Consider the following 11699-nt stretch of genomic DNA (forward strand, 5'->3'; position numbering starts at 1 on the left):
TTGAGGTTTGCCCTATCTTCAAAGCTTGTTTTACTTTTCCCGCTTATTTCTCGCTGCCAGCACTATCCCATATTATAGCCGTCCCTGGTGAGGACTTCTTCGTTCCTTTGACCAGTACACTTAACTATAGGCGGGACTTTTGCACTGTCTAGAGGCTTCAGTGACCTAAAAATAAAAAATAAGAAAACTTATCCAATTTAACCAATTTCCAATTTAAATTGGATAAGTTTTCTTATTTTTTATTTTTAGGTTTCGTATTCTACTAAGACGCTCCAAAAACTTCAGGCTTCAGTGAGTAAATATATAGAATTCAGCATGAAGGAAGGGTAAATGAGGGGCCTGAGAATAAACCCATGATAAAGTCACTTGACATGGAATGGCTTGATTCTACTAAAATTCGAACCCACGACCACTCGTTTGTCAAAGCAGACTCGGTAATCTTGCGGTTACGGAGCCCCCCACGTTGCGTTGGTTGGTTCATGAGATATGAATTTTTAAATTAGGAAAAACCGAATAACTCAGAAACAACAAAAAAAAATATTGTCACGAAAACCGTAAAAAGATTCGAAATTGACAAACAAAATAAAATATTTCTAAAAAAAATTCATGTCACAGAACAATGTTTAGCTTAAATTTGCTTAAAAGGTTAACTGAAAATTGGACTTAAAAACGGGAATGAATTTGAAAATTCTAATTTCAAGTAAAATTTCGAATCAATTTCCGTGTCCAAGTTCGGTTTGAAGAAAAACTTCAACTTATAAATGGATTTCTATGCATAACGTAAGAACACGGAAAAACAATGCACAACACTTATAGTTCAAGTTTAAATTAGTTCAAATTCAATTCTAATGTATTTTCAACTAGCTGTTTGCCCGATCTTACTCGGTCCCCTTTGTCTGTCAGTCACTTGTCCAAATTCCCATAACGCAAGAAACAAAACCCTTTTTCTGCATTTGAAATCATGAGTCTACACTCTTTGTCAGTTTCACTCCTGTTGTCCTCCGGCCGCTTGTTAATCTGTCTTCTTCTATAAATTGCCACAAAGCCTTTTTTATGTTTCTGAACCTCCTCCTTGTTAATGGCCACCCTATTCATCCTTTCAGAAGCCCAGTCACTTGTTCAACTGCTACCGTTCCAAAGGCAAGAGAAATGCACCCCTCTACCCATTTGAACCCTCCTTGTTCCTTATAAGAGACCGTCTCCTTCTATGGTCAGTTCCCTGCACTGATTCGTTTATGTCAAAAATCACGGGTTTGATCAACGACGTTTGATAAAGAATCGTCCAGACGTTCCGGGGTTATGGCGGAACATACATTCATGCTCACGTTCCTCGTCTCCTATCCCCCAGTCGGCTCCTTCCCAGTCAGCTCCCCCTTCTGTCATTCAGTTAATTATACATGCATCGGGTTGCTCTATGAAAATTTCTATAACGGACACGAAACAAAGGTTGTTTTTCATTTAGAGCAATTCCACGCCAAATCGTCCGAAAAAAGGTAAAATTTGAAATGTACCTATCTGATTTGGATGAAACTTTACCAACGTGTTTGATAGGAGGACATATGCACCTTCCACAGGTTTTACAATTTTGATTCAAGACTCATTTTTAAAAAGGCGTATTTATTTTCAAGTGCATTGTGTTTGAAAAAATCAAACTGTTGTTGACTTCAAAGCGGCATATGATACCATCGATTGGAAAGAGCTATGGAAAATCATGGACGAGAACAGCTTCCCTAGGAAGCACATCAGAGTTATTCAATCTACGATGGATGGTACACAGTGCTGTGTTCGGATTTCAGGTGGATTGTCAAGTTCATTCGAATCACACAGAGGGCTTCGTCAAGGTGATGGTCTTTCATGCCTGCTGTTCAACATAGCGCTACAAGATGTTATTAACCGAGCGGATATCAACACGCGGGGCACGATATTCAACAAATTTAGCCAATTCGCCTGCTTTGTCGATGACATGGATACTATCGGCAGAACATCTGTGGCGGTGGCTGAACAGTACACCAGACTGAAGCGCAAAGCAGAGAAGATTGGGTTAAAGGTAAATACGTCTAAAACAAAGTACATGCTGGCCAGCGGAACCGGGGCCGACCGACTTGGGCAGTAGTGTATTGATCTATGGCGATGAGTTTGAGATAGTCGACGAATTTGTTCACCTTTGTTCATTGGTAACGGCGAACAATGATACCAGCCGTGAGATTCGGAGGCGTATTATCAGCGGAAGTCGTGCTTACTATGGGGTTCACAAGCAATTGCGGTCTAGCAGACTAAGTCCCCGTGGTTTTCTACGGGCATGAAACATGGACAATACTCGAGAAGGACCTGCAAGTTCTTGGAGTTTTCGAATGACGAGTGCTAAGAACGATCTTCGGCGGCGTACAGGAGAACGGAGTATGGAGGCGGAGGATGAACCATGAACTTGCGCAACTCTATGACGGACCCATTATCCAGAAGGTGGCTAAAGCTGGACGGATACGATGGGCAGGGAATGTTGCAAGAATACCGGATAACTACTGTGCAAAGATGGTGTTCGCCTCAAATCCTGTAGGAACAAGACAACCAGGAACGCAGCGAGCAAGATGATTGGACCAGGTGGAGCGAGAAATGGTGGAGAGTACTCGGTGTCCAAGGAATTGGAGAGCGGTAGCCCACAACCGAGTTATATGAAGAAACCTTGTTCAACAGGCTTTGCCTTAGGACGGCGAGCCACTGGATTGTTCAAAACTTACGTCAAAGGAAAAGAAGACACTGAAGAAAATCCTTTACCAGTTTTTCAAAAATTCGAAAATAAAACTAAAAATCAAAATATCAAACATATACCATTTTTGAAAATTAAAGAGAAAATTTGAAAAAATAGTAATTTGCAAACTTTTAAAAGCAGTTATTCTGAGCTGGAATAACTTTCATGAACGGACTTTGTAGAACAACGATTTTCATGACTTTTTTCTAATTAGGGAGTTTTCAAGTTATACATGAATTTTTAATACAAAAAACAGTTCTTTATGTCATTTACATGTCTTATTTATTTTTCTAAATGCAACCGTTTTCGAGATATTCGGAGAGCTAGTGGAATGTTATCAAAAGCCCACCACTCAGTCCAGTTTTGAACCCCATTAAATATCTTCATCCTTTATTCTTTATTATCTTTAGGGATAATTTAAAAGCTAATATGAAATTCATTCGAAAAATTTTTGAAATTTTTTAGATGAAATGCAGGCGAGTCTCTCTACTGTGATGAAAATTTATATATTACCTTGACCTGTATAGAGTCGAAGTGACGCAACCGATGCAAGTTGAGTTGCTGTTTGTCATCCCTGGCCGGCTTTCTTTAAGGTTTTTGGTGGACTATTGACGTTGTCCCGGTACGGTGGAACCGTTTCAGAGCCGGAATCCTGAAACAAATAATACCCGCCCGTAAGGAGAGGGTCTCATAGCTGGGCAAAGCGAACAAGGTGGGTGGTCTCTCATTGAGAGTGGCGCTTAAGCCACCCGCTGATTCCAGAATCAGGTTCTGGTTCCAACCGTCCCGTATTACAATTGGAAAAGATCTGAGGAGCAGAAATTTTGTCATGCTTGAGACGTGCAATGATAGTGCTGGCAACCTGCTTACTGACAAAACGGCGGTAGCAGCCAAGTTGAAGGAGCATTTCCAGACTCTGTTGAATGGAGAGGTTAAGACGGAGATCAGCATGAACGGTACAAGACTTTTGAGCAATGGCCAAGTTGTGAAGCCACCAACACAGGAGGTAGTTAAGAAGGAAATCATTGAGCTGTAAAACGACAAGACTGCTGGGAAGGACGGTAGGAAGAACAAATACCGTAGAAATGGTAGTAAGATTTCATTTGGTAGTAAGATTTCATGCACAGACGAGGCACAACATTGCAGAATTTTACCTATAAGACGCTCTCCAGTATCCTGTTCTGTAGACTGAGTAAGACCGTTCGTTAGTGCAGTCCTCCATCGGCGAATATCAAGCTGGTTTTCGTGAAGGTCGCTCCATAACGGATTAATTTTCCTGTATTTTCTGGTATATGAACTTCAAAACGAAAGAAAGTTCGATCATTTATATAATAACGTATAGGTATATTATATTTTGAATACAAATTAAATCTAGAAAATAATTTTTAAATTATAAACGCACTTCATCAAAAACTACAAATTCTGTTTCTGTTTAACCTAAATAAGTACAAACATTTCGAACGGTCGATTATAGATAAAACACATCCCAGTATTCTCACAATTCCATTAGATCCCGCTCGTCAAAGTGACAAAGTTTATCAAACTTTACGACTCTGCCCTGCTGCATATGAAGTACGCGATCCGCCAGCTGAATGGTATTCTTCCGGTGGGCGATAGTCAGTACGGTACAGTGCCTGAACGTACTTTGAATTACCTGTTGAACTCGATTTTCCGTATGCACGTCCATTGCCGACGTCGCTTCGTCTAGTATGACTACTTTAGAGTTGCGCAAAATTCCCCTAGCTAAGTAAAGCAGCTGCTTCTGTCCAACTGACATCTTCGCATTGCGCTCATCAATTCGGGCGTCCAACTGACCGGGATACGATGCAATCAGCTGCTTCAAATGGCAGGACTCCAATACCCGCCATAGTGCGTGATCGTTCGATTGTTCTCCATTTGGGTCGAGATTCTCTCTGACTGTTCCGGGGAAGAGCGATGGATTTTGCGGAATGATTGACAGCCTGCTTCGCAGTTTATTCAACGGAATCCGATCAATGTTGATTCCGTCGATCAAGATCGTTCCATTCGTGAGCAAAGGATACAATCTAAATAGTGCGCTGATCAAGCTGGATTTACCGGCTCCGGTACGTCCAACGATTCCTATTTTTTCCTGTGCCTCTACCGTGATCGTTATGTCCTGCAATGCATAGCAATGATTATTGTAATTCATATTGAATTTGATGAACTCTATTTTTCCTTGTTCCGGCCAAGCTGAATCAACCTGTTGATAATTTTTGCCTGCACATTTATCCTCATCATTTTCCTTCAAATACTGATTGATTCTATCAAGCGAAGTTCCGTTCTCCTCTAGCAGTGCTGATACTCGAATCAGTGCATTCAAAAGTGGAATCAAACGAAAAGCATAGCTGATGCTAACTCCAACATTGGAAGCACCGATCAGTTTCTGATTATGAACGGCCATCAAAGTTACAAAATAGATCACGACCGCACCGATTAGTTCTAACCGTAACCCGAGCCAACGACCCGATGCAATGTACAGCTGTGAGTAATGCTGATGACGATCGACGATTGCGCAGAAATCGCGTAAAAAATGATGCTCTTGCTGATAAGCGCGAATCGTCGATCTACCTTCACGAGATTCGTTGAAATGCAAAATAAGCGCGGCTTTACTGTCTGCTTCCAGATGTTTGAGCTGCCGTGAAGTTTCCAGGTGGTACACCAGCAGGTAATAGTAGGGGGTTAAAATTGCAGCCAAAACAATCACCAGGCTGTAGCTGGTGGCGCAGCAAAACAGGATCAAAATGGCAATGACGCTCGATAAACTGGTTACGAAATCGCGAAAATTAGCGGCAATCCTAGAATCAACGACATCAAGGTCACTGGAGAAGCGATTCATAATCTGACCCGAGCTGATGCGATCGAAGAACGTCATCGGTAGGTGAATGATGTTCTGCAGGAGGCTACGGTGGAGTTTTTCTGCTACGGTGATGCCTCGCACTGTGGTTAGGATACTGTTTAGTGTTAGGAACAATGTGAGTCCTATAATAAATACACCGTAAATTCCCAAATAGTATCTGTTGTTAGTCGTTGGTGCTTGGTGGTCGACTGTCGACCATTCGGAAAGCCAAACGGTTGAATATATGTCGAGAATGGGAATGGCAATGTTCAGCAGCAAGATTGTTCCTAATGGGAGCTGACCAAGCATTGAAAAATATGACCAATATATTTTGGGTGAAAGTTTGTTCTTAGTAGTAGGAACGAGTTTTTCACCTGCTGCAAGGCGATTTACATTGCGGTACGTAATTTCCAAGCTATCAGCTTCTATTGTTTTAGCTGTGATCAGTTTTTCGACGCTGGAATATTTGTGTCGATAAGATTCGTAGGTAAGCGTTTCAGAGATTCGGCCGTTTTGCATTATCAATATCGAATCAGCAGATCGCAGATGATTTTTGTTCTGTGTAACCATCACAACCGTTTTACCAACTAGCATTCCTTCTTCGCAGAATAGCTTACTGTAAATATGGTTCGAGACTTCTTCATCAACCGAGCTAAGCGGGTCATCTAGCAGGTACAAATCAGCGTTTTGATAAACAGCCCGTGCCAAACTAATTCGTTGCTTTTGTCCACCGGAAACGGTGATTCCCTTCTCTCCAATCATCGTATCCAATCCGCAATCAAACGTGTTTAAATCAGAAACCAGCGCACAAGCTTTTATTGTGTTCTCAAAATGAAGTTGATTGAATTTTTGACCAAACAGAATATTTTCCCGAAAAGATCGGTTAAGGATCCACGGTTCTTGTGAGATATATGCAATCTGTCCAACTGTGTGGGCAGCACCACCAGACAGTTCACCAAGGATTGCTCTTAGTAGCGAAGTCTTTCCAGAACCAACCGGACCTGTGACAATTATATGGGATCCGTGCTGTATTTGCAAATCAATTGAGCTTAAGATTACTTTTTCATTGCTGGATAATTTTGCTCCCTGCACACAGATTGCTGGAGAGTCCAATGTTTTTCTACAAGCACCCAGCACTTCCTCGATAGTTTCAGACAAGTTGCTTGACCTCTGTTCCGGTTTCTGCACCGCAAGCGGTCTAACTTCTTCCGCGGCTAGAAATTCTCTGATTCGAGAAATGGATGCTTGTGTAGCGGACCAGGTTGAGGAAAGGTGCGGCAGGACGGAAAGGGGATTTTTTAAAATGTTAAATAGCACAATCGACACGAACAGCGACTCCAGTGTTAATAACGCAACATGCCCGATTAGAAGCATAACTGCGAAAGTAGCTAGCGATACCACAAGAGGTGTGATAATTCCTAATAAATACTTTGGTGCGTCCCAGTACATAACTTGTCTCAATACCTGGAGTTCCAGGTGACGATACTGAAGGATCCGGCGTTGAAAGATGCTCTCCCAACAGAAAAATTTGACTTGTTTCATCATTCCAACGACGTCGTTGGTACTGGAAATGCGTGGATCTTTTCGACTCATCAAGTCCTTCTGTAGCAGCCGAAGCTTCTCGGTGATTTTCTTCGTTAGGCAAATCGTAATAATCATCGTTAACACCCCGATCCAAGCCGACCTTCCCAGAATGGTAACTAATCCTACTACTGACACGATAATGATGATTGGTCCTGACCAGAGCACATGCAAGTTGGGCACTAAATCCACGAAGCCAGACGAATCAAGCGTTAGTAGGGTAACGTCCGCTTCTCTGAGGGTCTTCAATTTCAATGACTTTTCGTAAATCATAACCAACACGAGAGATTTGATCTTGAGTCCAATTTTCTGCGATTCATACAAGTATTGTCCATTCAAAACGGCAATCACCAACGATACGAAAAGGATACTGATGACATAGGAATGCTTATCGACTGATGCGGTTGATTCGTCGCTTCGCAGGATCTGCCTAAAAAGAAACATCATTAGCTTAGCTTCTCATTGATTTTCCAGCAATCAACAACCTTAGCAAAAATGGACAAACAAAAAAAAATATAATCAAAACCAATCGATTAGCTCCAGTCCACACAAAATCGTGAACAAATGGTTTCAGTAAATTCCACAGCGTTATGTTGGGAAGGGACGGTGGCTCGTTAACTGCAATTGAGTCATACTCTCCTCGCGAAACACCACCCGTGCGGAACATTTGAATCAACCGGTGACACTGTAACTCCTCGGTCGGCTCACCCAGTTCATCATCCGGTTTTGAATGGCGAATCTTGTGATGCACACAGGCGAACCAAGTAAAACATACTTGCCGTATCCAGTTTGGCTGTATCGGCGGTGACTCATCCTGTTCAAGCAATGTAGGATACACTAGCAATAGTAAAAGTGCTAGCTGCAGTGCTATAAAAAGTATGCCGCCCAATGAAATCCGATCAACAACACGTATGCAATTGATCAACAATTCCAGTGACCAGAAGCAAAGCAGGAACGTCTGATCCCGTACATTGTATTGGACGCTCTGATGCAGTAATGATAAGGCCGCAAACTACGACGAAAGGAAAACAGATCAACCTGTATCGTAAATCATCACGATTCAACGATTCAACTGATAACACAGAATAAACTAACATTCGCAATACGTACGTAAGAAAATGTCTCAATCAGACGTGTTGCCGCATGCGTTCCGGGTCTTCCCACGTTAAAAATCACGAAAACTATAAGTATGACACTCAGTACACCTTTTGTGGCCAAAATACAAAAATCTCGGTTGGTCAAGTTGCTTCGAATGTCTTTACGGAGCGTATGGCGTCGGTAGTATCTAATCTCTGACAGCAGCAAAATCCACAGGAACATGTGTTGCGGAAGATACACACAGGCATACAGAAATGTCTACATTTTCAACAACGATTAGAGAGAATGGAATTAAAAATACATCTTTATGAATCAATAACTTACATACCTGCAGCTGGTCGCGGGTGCCGTCTGCTATGGTTGACATTATTTTCTGCCACCCGTGCCACACGTTATCATAGTTTAAAACTAATGTTTTCGAAACAATCCTCTGCTAGGGAGCACTAGTTTAGTGATTCACGTTTCTTCGTAGACTGAATCTGACCAACGCGTCGCGTCGACGTCGTCGTCTGCATCGAGATGCCAGACGTGATTCCTTCTCTGTGTTCTGTGGTCTTCATCAGCTCAGTAGGCTGGTTGATGTGTGGCTCTGTTGATGTGAATATTTATACAAAAATATCTGTAAAACGCATCGGCTCTTTGTTCTCGCTGATGTTTTTTTTAGCAAAAATGTGCCGATTAGTCTTTTAGACTTCGGTTTTATCGGCTCATCAGCCGATTTGTTTTGGTTTTGTTATCATACAAATGCTGCGGTATGTTTTGTTTCTAATTCATGAATCAGTTGGATTTTGCCATTCGCAGCGAATTAATTTGTGGAAAAATTAGGAATACGCAAAACGGATTGGTTTGGTGGTCTTCAGTAAGTTCTAATGAGTATTTGTCAGAACTGATTCCATTCTAGGCAAAAAATACGGAGTTTTATAATCAACAGAATATCCTGAACTCTCTGCCAATACACGACCAGACATTAGACCAGTGTCAATAAACGAAGTTCTTTGCTGTCAACCTCTCTTTCAGCACTCCTTTTGCCTACCAAATATCGTTAAATCGAGATCCCGCTAAAATCCCGCTGAGTTATTTAAAAAAAACCGCTAGATTCCCGCTAGCCGCTGTTTGGTTAATAAGTCCCGCTATCCGACTTGAAATCCCGCTAAATCTAGCGGGAAAACCGCTGATCTGGCATCGCTGTTAGCAACCATCGACGTTGTTTATGCATTCAACAGTTTCCGCTTTGAAAATTTCGGTGGTCGTCAAGGGTAACCCAGCGGGGGTGAAAAACAAATTTGAACATCAGAAAACCTCTGTTGACTAACCTTGGTCGTACGTACAACCTCCGGATTAGGTAGACAACTAATTGGATCGAAAATATTTTATGTATTCCGATAAAAAGGAACGCTTTTTTTATATGTTTTATACGGATTTGGAAAATGCAATAACATCTACAATTTTTTCCGTATCCCCGTATATCGCATGAAGACGATTTTTCAACTTGGAGATGAGAAACTCAATAGCAAGATATTCTTATAATTTTTAACACGTCTAGTATGATGTGAAAGACGTAGGGTTTATTTCTAATTCCCGTCGTAGTAAGTAAAGCCATTCTAATTTTCATCATTTGTTGGATGGATTTAATGAATACTCCAAAAGTTCTTGTGCTAATTTGACTAAAACACACTTACCTTCCGATCCGTGAATCTTGAAATCACTGAAAAGCGATTATTAAAGCATATTATTGAAATTACGCAACTGACTTTATTTTTTTAAATTCGTCGTACCGTTTTAAAATCCGTCCATCAAAATTTTTCATCGTCCGAACTAAAAATCACAACAATGTTTACGAAGCTTACGCGCATGTATTTGTATAGGACGGCATGACAAATGTTATTCTGCAAAATTTCTGCAGGTCAGGCAAGTTTTCCTGGCTGTAGAATAACTAAAATGCCTTGCGTGAGTTATTTTCATTTATGAATGACCGGAACGATTAGTCGACATTTTCTTCTCCGTCGCACGAAAAAACGCAGGAAATTTGGCTGGTAGTCTTTAATGATAAAAAGCATTTAAATAGATCTCAGCTCACTGTGATTGATCGCGTATGATAGACAACAAACTAAAATATTAGGGAATAACTAGTTTTGCATTGTGTGACAAACAATATTTTTAATAATTTGTGTTGGATAGGGCGGGAATAGGCAATTACGACGAAGTAGCAACATACTCTACAACCGGTTTCAATCGAACGCGCTTCCAGTGCCGTGCAGGAGTACTAATCGATCGTTCCCTCTGACTAGGGATTAGCATCGCAAATAAATGAGACTAGGTTTTCTTTTACAATCCGGTTTTCTTGTCTTCTTTTTTTAGTTCCGGTTTTCTTGAAAGTTGCCGGCTTTTCATACTTAGACTGTCCTTATCCAGAACATTACACCGCTGATTCTGGCATTTTCTGCACTCCAACTTTGTTTGTATAAGATGTTTTTAAGTCGATCAAGTTTCATTCTGTACTTCTGGAGCATTTTGACGAATCTTGCACCAGTTGTTCTTCATAAACATGTTATGCCAAATGGTTCCAGGTCCTATCACAAGAGGTGTGCCGGTGACGCACCGAAGCGTCCAGATTTACTTTTGGACAGACTGACTTTCCCGCCTCTCACACCGAGGACTCGGGTTCAAATCCAAATCCCACAGAAGTCACGAATGACGCAAGCTATTAAAGTGACTAAATCAAACCAAAAAAAATATTCTCAAATCGTTAAGAGAGCAAGACAAATTTATCATTTTATTAGGCCGTATGAATAAAAGAGTTGGAGCAAACTCTCCCAGTATATAGAATCATTACATAATGAGTATAGAATCATTACATAAGTAGCGTTGGTAAATAGGAACATTAGCCTTTAAGTATGCAACCAGTGCACGAACCAATAGAAATAACTATCAACTGACGATTGAGGGTTATGGGTGGAAGTTCTTTCGTGTAGGGGATTACAGTCACCTATGGATGACAGAAAATCAGAAATAAGAATCGGTTTTCAAGAAACCGGAAACACAATCTAGGATAAGAAATAAAAATAAGAACAAAATCAAGAATAAGAAAACTTACAGGCTAGATGAGTCTGGGTAACATCAAGGCGGTTCTTTCCCACTTAGACCGTCGAGATGTTAACAAGTCAAAATAAAGTGTAGCGAAGTGCAACTCGTTAAATCATTTAAAGTAGGAAAAGTGACGTGATATTGGTAGGATTAAAATTAAATTTTGTTTGAAATTTTCCAGAATTCGCTGAGTTTAATTTATTAAATATAAAGTTGTGATTCAAGTGCTTAAATAAAATAGTAGCGAGTAAGTTAATGAATTTTAATTATTGGATGCCAAAGAATTTTAATTAGTTGAATTTCGTAATAAGACATATAGATAAAGCTAAGTCG

General features: G+C 40.7%; 1 protein-coding gene across 1 annotated transcript; it reads right to left on the minus strand.

Moving 5' to 3' along the window:
• Window positions 1–4099: 4099 nt before the first annotated feature.
• Window positions 4100–8829, minus strand: LOC128741166 (ATP-binding cassette sub-family C member 3-like). The gene is made up of 4 exons (XM_053836780.1): window positions 8611–8829; window positions 8295–8540; window positions 7670–8196; window positions 4100–7614 (listed from the first exon to the last, which is right to left on the minus strand). The coding sequence occupies exons 1-4, from the start codon at window positions 8647–8649 to the stop codon at window positions 4242–4244; spliced, it is 4185 nt and encodes a 1394-aa protein (XP_053692755.1). The 5' UTR covers window positions 8650–8829; the 3' UTR covers window positions 4100–4241.
• Between the last annotated feature and the right edge of the window lie 2870 nt (window positions 8830–11699).

The sequence above is a fragment of the Sabethes cyaneus genome, chromosome 3 (assembly GCF_943734655.1).
Source record: "Sabethes cyaneus chromosome 3, idSabCyanKW18_F2, whole genome shotgun sequence".
In the NCBI taxonomy this organism is placed as follows: Eukaryota; Metazoa; Arthropoda; class Insecta; order Diptera; family Culicidae; genus Sabethes; species Sabethes cyaneus.

Coding starts and splice junctions, on each gene's coding strand:
- LOC128741166 (XM_053836780.1), bottom strand. CDS start 8,649: ATGTCAACCATAGCAGACGGCACCCGCGACCAGCTGCAG. Junction 8,541..8,610: donor GCACCCGCGACCAGCTGCAG/GTATGTAAGTTA, acceptor TTGAAAATGTAG/ACATTTCTGTATGCCTGTGT. Junction 7,615..7,669: donor GTTTGTCCATTTTTGCTAAG/GTTGTTGATTGC, acceptor GTTTCTTTTTAG/GCAGATCCTGCGAAGCGACG.